The sequence below is a fragment of the Numenius arquata genome, chromosome 4 (assembly GCF_964106895.1).
Source record: "Numenius arquata chromosome 4, bNumArq3.hap1.1, whole genome shotgun sequence".
Taxonomy (NCBI): Eukaryota; Metazoa; Chordata; class Aves; order Charadriiformes; family Scolopacidae; genus Numenius; species Numenius arquata.
Genome location: NC_133579.1, coordinates 34,619,959 through 34,632,140, shown reverse-complemented (window position 1 = coordinate 34,632,140; position 12,182 = coordinate 34,619,959). Strand labels below are relative to the sequence as shown.

Genomic DNA, 12,182 nt, shown 5'->3' with positions numbered 1-12,182 from the left:
AAATGCAACAGGAAGCATGGGGAACACCAGGATGAAGAAGAAAATAAACTTCAAAATAATAGGGCTGTAAAATTGGTAGGAAAGATCGAACATAAAACTGGCACATAAAACTGACACCAAGTAACAATGAACATCATCTTTCAGCGCTTCTGCAGGCGACTTTTAGAACACTTGTAACAGGCCTGATGTCCTCCTACACTATCTCAGGCAGCCACCAGCACAGTACAGAACGCTGGCAGTAATGAAGGAGTCCAGTAGGAGCTGTGGGTGCTCAGCCTTTCTGAGCACCATAAAAAGAGGTTTCCATTTGTAAAATTACTTACAGTTAGAGTCTTCTCAAACCAGGAATCCACAAATTCTTGTATGGACTCGTACAATGCTGCAATTTGGTTCTTAAATTCAAGGTAATCTTTCTCAAACTAGAAAAGGGTAAAAAAATAAATCTATAGCGCTGCTTTCATTTAATCCAAAATTCTTTCCCTGAAGCTTTTGGGGAATTTTCTTTATTTGCCCTGTACATGTGTTCAGCACCGAACTAAAGAGAACAGGGACAACAACAGTAACAAAGGCATTTACATTCTAAGCACAGCAAACAAAAAATCGAAAGTGCTAGGTTATATAATTAAATCTTCATGAACACAAAGGAGCACAGAGGAAGGACAGGCAAACGAAATCTAGTAACCTAATCAGAGCGAACAGAGCACACTCACCAGCTGCTCCTGGCACTGCCACAGGAGAGCACTCAGCTCACTGTCCAAGTATGAAACCCATCAAGATAAGCAAACTGGCAGGCTCTCTACAGCACCTTACAGACTAAGGGAAGTTATTGCTTAGGAGATAAGGAACTTGTTACAGTTCACTAGGGAAGAGCATTTTAGGACTATACAAAACATATTATGGGAGTTAGGGATGAAGCAAAGGCAGGGATCAATGTGGTGTGGGAAAATGGAGGCATGATGGGATAAAAGGAGTTCATCACATGTGAACAGGTTGCTGAAAAGACCAGGGTGGTCTAAGAGTTGGCTACCAGAGGGGCAGGAGGCCCAAGTCAGCTACCAGAGAGATGGTAGGGTCTGAAGGACAAATATTGATAAGGTTGTAAGTCTGGACCAACTAGAAGAAAGAACTGTTTGAAGGTGTGTGTCTGTGTGTCAGCAAACAGGAGAGCAAGGGGATCCAGGGGTCAAGCGGAGGGTACACTGCATAAGACCAGTAACTGGAAGGACCCATAGTGCACGTGTCTGGGGGGGGGGAGGGGTATAGGTCTGAGTATCAGCAACTGGAGTGGGGCTGTGGACCCTGGGGTGAGGTTCTAAGTCCAGAAACTGGGGAGACCTGGGTATTCAGGGGCCAGTTATTGAATAGACCGACTGTGTAAGACCAGGTACTGGAACGATACATGTATTTGTATTTTTTACTAACAGACTTTCCTCCTGCTCAGCCAGAGAGGTCCAGGGTGAGGTCATTAATACTGTTTGTAACTGAATGACTGCTGTGTTTTCAGCTTGTTTTGAGCTGTGTGGCCAGACCTGTGTATAACTGTATTGTGTGTATATATGCATGCATGCCTGTTGGGAATTACATGCTCAGCTTTGCAGCTGAGTGGACCTGGGGACATGGAACTGCATGGGCTTTTGGGCTACCAAATTTGGCAGCTCCTAATTAGAAGTAATTTGGGTACTTATCTGTAATGATTTTTCTTAAAGGTCCAAAATACTGAGGACCTACAGAAAGAGTTCAATGCAAACCTCCTCTAAAAGAAAGCACTCCACAAGCTTGGGAAGATAGTCCATAATACATATTGCTCCTCCCATTTAGGTGTGGAAAAGCCATGCAATTTTTAAACAACTCCAAAATCCAGTTAACAGTAAATGTTCTCTTTCAGAAAAGATCCACACAGCTAGCCATCAGCCAGTTAAAAGAAAGCCAAAGGTACATCACACTTAAATGTTTAAAGGAAAGTTGCTGGCAGTTGCAAACAGTCCAGGAAGGCATGAGTGTAAGTCAGTATTGCTAGAGCATTCTATTGTGAGGCTATTAATCCTGCAAAGCAAGCAGGCTACAGCTCAAAAAAAGGCAGCTCAATTCCAGCATGTAGAAGATGTATGAAAACATGAGTCTGAAGCATTTGAAAAGCCACTTTAGTTTCTACCACCCTGCTCAGTGCTGAGGGTGATATCATTCACTTTCCCTCTAAAATGTTGATCTGAAGTGCCTTTACTACCCTTACTATAATACTGCCTTTACTATTGCACTAAGTATTTTCTGAGTAACTCTTGCAACCAGATGAACTCTATTTAATGCATTGACCTGCATGAATTAGTTTTCAGTCTGCAGTTCAAAACATACGCATCTCAAAACAAGCAAGTTTAGGAAAAGTTGTTTGTAGCATTACCTAATCGCACAAAACCTAATTTATCAAAAATTAACAAAAACATTTGAAGTAAAAGCTAAATTTACCCAAACGTTTTCAAATTCTATTAAAAGATATGAAAGTATTATTATTACAGCAAAATACTATACGCATTGTTATAAAATTTAATCTTCTTTGCATAACTCCAGTGAAAAGCATAGAATTAAGGGAGTGATTGTCAGACAAGTGCTGAATGTATATACCTCTTTTTTCCTGTGATCCAGAACATCATACTGTTTGGATTTGGTGTTTGTAGCAATGCTCTGGTAATGAGTACTGATCTCTTCGATACCTTCTATTTTTATACGCTGGAGTTCTAAAAGACTTTCCATAACATTGCTCATATCTGAAATCTTCTCCAAACGTTTACAGAATGTATCAAATTTTCCAAATATGTAGTTTTCACTAACAATAAAAAAGCAACAGATTGTTATGCAAATCTATTTGTAATGGATTTTTTCTATTTAACCCACATATATTCTACCAGAACTGCTATGAAGTTCCACTTAAAAATTCTGTGCTGTAAGACTTATAAATCAAGTTAAAACCATTTTAAAGTAATGGATATAAACCAGAAAATGTTTAATCCTTATATATGTCAATTAAAAGCCTGTACCACATTTCACAGGAGTTACTCCTTTAAATAAGACATTGCAGGAGATTAAAATATGAACGTACTAAGAAATGCCCCATGCTTTAAGTGCCAATATGGGTAAAACTTACCTTGGCATTGGGATAGACAACCCATCTCCAACCTGACTACATTCCCCTGAGTCTTTTCACTTACAGTCATGATTCAAATTTGTTGGGGTTTCAGAGCATACATAAACAGGTGTATTAAATTAAGACATCCATAAATTCCCCTGAAGTCCCCTTGGACATCTGCAAAGTCAACAAGTGACTGGCAAAAACCTGTCACTGATATATTCCTGAATTAAAAAAAAAAAACTCTGCAAGGTCATGTTCTGATTATAATAAATACTATATTTTAATTGAATATTTACCATTTTTTAGTATTTAGGTTTTTTACTATTTAATTTAGTGTTTAGTATACTATTTAATTTAGTATTTTCTGCTAGCCAGCAGATAGAATGATATCTCATTCATAAATTGTATAAATTAATATGGTTCAATATTAGAGTGAATTATTTACCTGAAATCAAATTGCCTGTCACTTTGATTTTCCTTTAGCTCCTCCTTAATTCTCTGAAAGGATGTTTGGTACTGTTCTTTGAGGGAAATGCATTGTTGTACCCTCTTTAGCAATTCTTCCCTGAGGAAGAAAACACAGAAGACATAAAATCATCCTAAGGAGGTCTTCAAAAGAGTATAAATAAAAAAGGAACATTTCAGTCACATATGCAACTTCGCAAAATAAGAACACAAAACTATACATTACCTGCAAAACATTCAAAATATGAGGATTACCCTAAAAGTTTTTGTTTAAATTTGTTACCTAGATTGCATATTTTTAGTTATGTTTTATTGTCATCAAATCAAAACTTTCGCAGCATAGTTGGAAAAAACTTACACCAGGTAAACCCTGGCTACTGAATCCTGCAATTTGGGCATTTCTCATCTTCTGTAAACTCAGTATGGCTGATGGGTTTTCCTTCATTTGTTTCTTCTTTTTCCAAGCAGACAAGACTAGAAATGTATTTTTCCAGACTACAGTAAGCATGAGGAAAGTCTTTTTTCTTTAAAAAGACACACCAGGAAGATCTTGGCTCCTGAGGCCACGAACAGTTACATCTTATACACAGTTGTTCATTAACCCTGAGGTACATTAAATGCATAGATAAGGCATGGAAATTAGCCATAAGCCATTTACCCAAGACTGTTGCTCTACTTTGGCTTTGTCTTTCATCTTCCAAAAAGATCATGAGAAATTAAAATGATAATCAAACTGTAGCCACACCAAAATACAGAAGGAATCCAAATTCCTTACTAGATTTATTTTTATGTCTCCTAGCTTGTTACCTCAGTGTCACCTTTGACTTGCCTGGAATTTAAGCACAGACACCCTAACTGTCTATGTCTTGATGAAGCTTGTAACACCTTTTCCTTCTCACCTCAGTAACCATAATCTTGCTCCAATTATACTCTCAAGAGACTATTCCAATCATTACTTTTCCAGTTGATAACTTTAGATGTCATGCTCATCTTAACCCCTCTCTGTGGTTTCCCCCTTCTTTTTTGCATGAAAATAACTGACTTGTTCTTATAGTGTGTGTTCTTCCTAGGCTTTTAGTAATCTTGAAGATTAATCTACAATTTTACTTCTAGTGTTAACAAAAGAAAATGAAATTATTAACATTCTATCACCTGTCCAGATCCCAGATTTTTGAAACACCTTCACATAGATATGTCTTGCACGTGTTAATCATTTGATTAGTGATTTTAAGAAGAAGAGATGTCATGCACTCTGATGTGTTGTAGTATGGTGATGTACAGTAGATCATACAGACAGTATTCATTAAACTGGGTACGTGTTCCATCATTGTTACCTACAACAGGAAAAAATGGGAAAGTCAGCAATTTGCATTTCCTAAAAATTAACACAAAAGAAAATGTGACAGCTCTGGGAATATGCTTCTCGGGGGATAAGCATCTTTTTGATTGTAACACATAGCTCTTGTAGACATCTCATTACAAAGTGGACCACCCAATTCATTTGCAGGGACCTAACATACTATGACCAAGAGAAAAAAATGGGGAACAGGTAATGGAGAAATTAATAGGTCTTTTTCCAGAGTGGGATTTTCCAGAGGAAAAATAGAGACTGTACTCTTTTTAGCCTTGGCATCCAGTATATGAAGGTGCTGCAGTCTGCGTTGGAAAGGAATACGCTACCTGAAGAACAGTTGTCATACACTGCTACAAAAGAGTTGGGCTGCTGTAGGAAGGACAAGAAGAAAGCTGGCCTTTGCTCATTTTGCCTAGAGCTCTCCAGAAGAGAAACCCAGAAGGGCGAGGCAAGGCAACAATATGAGAATACTGAACTATAGCATTTTCTGTCCCACAGAAAGACTCCACAGAAATGCATGCAAGCCAGATATACTGAAAACCTAGAACAGTGACAGGTTTGGAACAGGAACAGGAGAGACAGTGACAGGTCTGGAAAAGGATTTAAAAAATATGGTATCTAAAAGTCAAGTCCAATAGGGCAGAACAGTGAATATTTGCAGAACAAAAGCAATGTAAAATAGCACAAGGGATTCAAACAGAGTTCAAGCTTTAACATTTAGAAAATTTGTAAGCAGCTGGATTATGTGTAAATCTTCTGAACCATATAAGTTTAGACAGCTTTGCTTGGTGGCTGTATCTTCAAAATTCATCCTGTCACTTAAAAAATGAAATCTGAGACCCACACGGTTATGCCAGTAAGTTTTATCATTTGAACCAGGATGAAAGTAAATATGTGCCACCTCAGAGAGAAACAGCTTTAAACTGTAAAATAAGAAAACCCCTAATTTCAGCTCAACTGAAGGCTTAGGATCATTTTATGATATTTGCATTAAAACAATCATGAGTAACCGCTACATGAAGCACGGAGACAGGACAAGGTTCCATATGTGAAGCCTAATCTCACATAGACAATTTGGCTCAATATCAGCTTTAGAAAAACATCATCTTTTGCTTATTTTTCCTATGTCCTTCAATTATCTTCTGGAAGGACAACTGCCTCCAACACAAAAGGTAGTATTATCTCTGGCTTACTCAAAATCTGTAAACTCAACTCACTAACGCCAGAAGACTTAGGTTGTCCACTAATCATTAAGCAAAGAAGAAATATCTTTACTTCAGCAGCAAAAGCCTTTCCTTTCTTTTCTGAATTTCACATTAAGTGCTGTTAGAGTACTACTTACAGGTGAAGCTTTGGCAAGTGGACCAAAAAATTTATCCAATGTATATAAATATCTCACGTTGTCTTTAGCTTCATTGGCAGCAACTGTTATATTACCATCCTGAAAGGAAATAGAATTCATACTGTTAAAATTTACTGTAAAAACTGTTGCACTTTTACAGTGCATGCTACCACAAGACTATGATTCCATCTTGCAAACATCTTCTGACAGAAGTTCTCTCCAAAAAGTCATTTCTTCTTCACTTAAGAAATAACTGCTGTTACATGCAAGAATTGGTAAGCTCTACCTGCCAATCAGCAACATTTTGGATGTGATTTAGAGGAACTCCTCACTCAGACCCCCAAAGTTTTTCATTTGTGATGGAAGTACAATAGCATCGGGTTGATAATCCAACCTAGATTTCAGAATGGTTTAGAATGGTTTTAGCATAGCACAACTATTTTTTAAATTAGCAGTTCTACAGAACTTAGACAAGATCCTTGAAATATACTAGAGTGTTTCTCATCATTTTTTAATAAACAATAGGGCAAAGGAGTTCACAACTAATGCCTGTATCATCTTTCTATTAATAAACAGATGGAACTATGCAGTACTTAGGAAGGAATTCTGTATGAAGAAAGGAATCTAGTTCTGATTTGTACTGGCTCTGTACAGACACTATCATCCAAATTCCATTTATCATAAAACTCTGCAAGTATGCTAAGCACAAAGTAGAAAACTCAGTAAAATGATACTGTTCTCCCAGGACAAGAGGAAATGGGCACAAACTTGAATGTAAGAAGTCCCATCTAAACATGAGGAGGAACTTCTTTACTTTGAAGGCGGCAGAGCACTGGAATAGGCCACCCAGGGAGGTGGTGGAGTCTCCTTCTCTGGAGACATTCAAAACCTGCCTGGACAAGTTCCTGTGCAACCTGCTCTAGGTGGACCTGCTTTGGCAGGGGCATTGGACTAGATGATCTCCAGAGGTCCCTTCCAACCCCATGTGATTCTGTGATTCTATTTTCAAAACAGCAGAGTATCTCTGTAACTGCTATAAGATCTGCATTCTGGTGGCTTGGGGGGTCCAACTGCCTGTACCTTGCCTGCAGCTAATTTTCTGGACTGCCCACATTTTTAGCTGATAAGTTTACATTACAGATGTCGACTTATCTGAAGTAGCAGTTATGCTAAAAAAGCCAGCTCCCAATAATCCTACAAGCAATATGATAAAAATTCAGGCATCTCTACCGTTGGCCACCACAGGGTACAGCTGGAGAGAGACAAATGTTGTATTGCTGCATTGCTTTACTTTTGCACAACTATTCCACCCACTATGTTAATGAAAGACACATTACAGGAGCACTGACTTCTTTTCAAGTTACCTATTTAACTTCAGAATCTTCCGTGCTAAACATTTCAACAAACAAATTAATAAACCACGGTATGAAAACAGCATAAACACTCAAAACTATTTTTATCATTGTGTGCTCAATTCTGTGTGCATTACAAATACAGTACTGTATTCATTTTAAACTTTTATTAAAACATAGTAATTACCAGCTCTTTCCACTGCTTTAATGTCTTTGATCTCGCTGCCTGAAGAATGCTTATAATTTTCTTTACTCTTGAACTCTTGATCTCATCTAAAAGACTTTGAAGAAAGAAACACATTTAAATATCTCTTTAGAATAAAAGTTTAAATTTATTTTTAAAAAGCTTTTTTTAGACTCTGTGAGAAATAATGCAGGAAGTTAACCTGTTAAATGATGACATTCTTGATTTCCAGTGTTCCAGCTCTGCCAATGGACCAATGTCATCAGCTTCTCTTCTCATTTGTTCACTCTCCACTAAAACTTGTTTGATCTGTTTGATCCAAATCATTACTGCTTCTTCAAGCTTCTCAATGACCTCTGTGTTACTGCCTTCAAAATCACAGAATAAGACAGTCTCATAAGAATGAAGAAATAAAAACAGATTTTTAACTACAGAAATCAAATGTCATTGGCAGATGTAAGCTGAGATTGTGTAAACTGGGTATATTCAATTCACCAACCAAACCCAGGAAAAGATTAAGACTATAGCAAGAAGATGCAAACACATACAACTTATATCCACTTACCCTGCTACTATTGGGTATGCTTTACAATAGAAACAGTTAAAAATACAGTTAGTTCATAAGGAAAAAAAATACAGCAACATGGTTTTGGGAGAATCATGTTTCAGAGGTTCAAAAAACACATTACCTATGATGTTTGTATTTTTCTGCCTGTATTTGATAAGTAAAGACTTATACTCCACATTTCTCTTTTTGCCATTACAGCCTATTCCACATTGAAAGCATCACGTAAAGGACACCACTATTAAGAGTCACAAAAAAACCCTATCATTTTTAAGTCAGCACATCTTTTAGATTGTCCTAGTGGCTGAAAGAGTCCAGTTTGCTTCATGCATTATGTTTAGGACTCGTGGACCTTACACCGCTAAATGGATCTAAAGAACTTGTTCAGCTATACAACATTATAGCCTCATCTTAAGAGCCACTGGTTCTTCTCTGGAAGCTGTCCTGCCACAGGCTCATGTAGGGTTGAGGGGGACTGCAGAAGTATTGCCTGGTTTGGCATTATTTCAGCCTGAAAATCCATGTGGTGGTAAGAAATGGTGGAAGGCTACTGTCCAAAGAGACATAACTCCTCTTTTTCTTACTTATATAAAAAAATTTATATAAATATATCTTGTTTTGACTCACAGCCCTCAGAGCCAGACTTAATATTAGATAAGATTTCCCTAATATCAAAGAAAGCAAAGAGTACACACACTAGTAGTTGGCGTCATTCGGCAACTACTTGGCCAGCAAATTCAGAGAACAAGCAGGTGTGTACATGATATGACAAGGAACTACTTAATCTTTTAAGATCTATGAATTAAAGGACAGGCAAATGATTGATGACCTTATGATTACACAGTCAGAAACCTGGAAAGAGTAAGCAGAAAAAATTATATAGCTCAAGGAAGATGAATTATTTCTTAAAGGTAAATTTTTACTAATGACATAACATTTATTTTATAAACAGCATCATTGTGTTTGCTTTGTGGTAGGAATTACTCACCTGCAGTTATGTAGTCAGATGGGTTCTGTAAGTTGCTGATATAAATATCAATATCCACTTTTGTGAGCTGAATTTTATCTTCTATATTCTGTCTTGATGATGACAAAGTACCCACAAATTTATCCACTGAATACAGAAAGTCTTGTATCTGGCTGTTCTTCAAGCCTTCTTTCACAGCTCCCCAGTTCTGATTATTTTATGATGCATGCCAAAAAAAAGAAAAAAAAAGTTAAAACAAGGGTCACATTTTGCTTTTTTGAACACAAAAGGTATTTTATTTTCATTAGAAAGGCCTTTCTTATTCATGGCAGTATATATTTACCAGTATGCCCTTTAAAATACACTCATCAGTACTATAGCACAATTACATTAAAGTGTGCATTGATTTAATTATTCTGTTGGACAAGAAGAGACAAACAAGCACGAGGCTCTCAAGAAATAAAAATATCTCCCTGCTCTCACTGTCCTCACACCAAATTGTTGTCTTTTTTCCAGTCTGATTTGGTTCTCACTGAACAGAGAAAACAGATTCTAATCTCCCTTTTTGCTCCTGGGTCAGAGAAAATGGTAGCATATGGTTAACTGCGTATGACACCATCAGCCTCAACTAACACTGAGGTTTATTATATTTCCTACCTCTGAACATGTACTTCTAGAGGCAACAGAAGCGACTGTGATGCTTTGTGAGTGCCACAGAGCAAGGACAACTTGAAGATGCTAGATACCCTGGCTGTGATACACTGCTCGCTGTCCACACTCTAGAATAAAATAATGGACTCATCTTTTGTGCTGCCAGAAGAACTTGGCTCTTCTTTCAACACAGGCTTAATCTAGTTTTAATTAAATCATCACAGTTTTGCCTTAGTATGGCTGCTATGCTATGTTGTCCTTTATGATGAGCATTACAGCTGGTGCTATTGCTTGAAAATAAATAACTGTATGAATTATGAATTTCAAAGACATATACAAATTGCATGACTTTCATAAAGGCCTATATTAGACTTGTATCTTTTTGTATCCTCTGTTTTTTGTTCACCTGATGCACAAAGGGACTACAGCAATCACTTGCCTTTATTCCAAGTGTTCTTGAGGAAAAAGACTAACTAATAGATTACCTGTTGGGATTTCAGTGCTGGTACCATGATTTGGGACAAGAAAAATTCCAGGCCCTGAAGGATATTTCCATTAGTACAATCAAATATGCCAAAATTCACCTCCTTCAGGAAGAAACACAAGTTAGCAGAGTGCATGTAAACTTCTGCAAACAATATAATATTTGAGTGAAATTCAGACACATGACAGACACATATACAGTCCGTAACTACATAGGTTCCATCATGATATTGCCCCCCAGCTGCTGAGTTTGGATTGGACATAGAGTAAAAGTCAACTGGAAATTCTAAGACTTGCCCTCAAGTCTGAGTCACCAGAAACATCATTCTCATATTGTAGCAACACCGCGGCAACTGATTAAAATGAACCATTTAACATCAATGCATTAATTAATCTTAAGATAATTATATGTCTATATTTCTCTTTTAGAGGAACAGCTTCCATCTATCATAAATGCCTAAAAAATGACAACAAATGTATCAGGCAAGAAAATCCTCTCTCAGTTGCTCAGTCCTCTCCAGTTCATTGTTAATGTGAAGCAAGAAGCAGTAAATTGCTGAAACTGGGGACAAGGAGAGACAATACTGGAGAGTGGAATTTTACTGCAGAACTTGAAGCATAAACTGGAGGAAGTGAAGGATTGCATCTTTTCCCTATGCTATTCATTTATGGACTGGTTGGCTTTTCTCTTACTGGCCTTTTGCCTACAAATATATACATTCTGAATATGGATCATGTGCTTTCTATGACCCATACTGACTAGCCATTTCAGCTCTGGGTATTTTTCTTGTTAGAAGAGAAGGAGTCTCATTCAGAACTTCTGAACTGCACAAATATACACCGATTTTGCCTACATCATAAAGAATGCCTCACTGATGCAGGGGAAAGCGTACTGAGTTCTGCATTAGAAGCTTCTGCTCTCAGCTTCCGTCTGTGCAAAGACAGCAATTCCAGAGTTTTTTAGGAAAGGCAACTACAAATGAATTTTTGTAGAGGCTTTGACATTCTTGGCTATCTTGATTACTAAATATCACTGACGTTTAAAACTTGCTAGTTGCTTTCACACTTGCATGCAAAGGCAGAGCATTTAAGACAATTAGTTGTTACGCATGGATGGAATACTATTTGCTAACAATATTAAAGTTTCCTAATCCCACTAGAGTACAAGAAGGTAGAAAGCCCCTTCTCAAAAAGTAGAGGAATTACGGATGACAATAAATGCTTGAGGAAGTGCTCACAAGGAAGAAAGTATGTTTCTTTGCATGTCTGAACCGGCTCCCTGGGAGGCCATGTCCACAAGGTTTTTAGTAAAGAAATGCCCCTAAAATACTTCCTTCTGCAAAAGGGTGTGTTAGCGAAATAGCAGGAGGAAAGGACAGAAGGGTAATGGAGGAAGGAACTGACCGCTATTATTCCCCTTCAGATGCTTTTAACAATGTCACTTACTCCCATAAGAGAGTGTTTGCACTTGATTGAAGGAAGTGGAGGCAGGGAAAATTAAGTCTTTCAAATCTGTCTGTTCGTGAGAATCTCTAGGACAAGATCGACATATGAACTGATCCATTTCTTTCCACAGGGTGCAGAAGATTCAGCTGTTTCTCTTGAGAAATAGGTGACAAATCCATGTATTTCTAGGTGGTTCTCAGATTTTCCTTCCAACTGTTCTTACACAGCTCTTCAGGATAAACCAAAATTTGT

General features: G+C 37.5%; 1 protein-coding gene across 1 annotated transcript in view; it reads right to left on the bottom strand.

The window, feature by feature from the left end:
* The window catches only part of LOC141464169 (dynein axonemal heavy chain 5-like), a 159,570-nt gene that overhangs the window by 137,437 nt on the left and 9,951 nt on the right, over positions 1-12,182 (bottom strand). The window contains exons 8-16 of the mRNA XM_074146952.1: positions 10,487-10,588; positions 9,372-9,558; positions 8,021-8,186; positions 7,822-7,915; positions 6,283-6,381; positions 4,739-4,920; positions 3,567-3,686; positions 2,617-2,818; positions 324-419 (exon numbers count right to left, since the gene is read on the bottom strand). Coding sequence (XP_074003053.1) covers positions 324-419; positions 2,617-2,818; positions 3,567-3,686; positions 4,739-4,920; positions 6,283-6,381; positions 7,822-7,915; positions 8,021-8,186; positions 9,372-9,558; positions 10,487-10,588 — 1,248 coding nt within the window. The remainder of the gene's footprint in view (positions 1-323; positions 420-2,616; positions 2,819-3,566; positions 3,687-4,738; positions 4,921-6,282; positions 6,382-7,821; positions 7,916-8,020; positions 8,187-9,371; positions 9,559-10,486; positions 10,589-12,182) is intronic.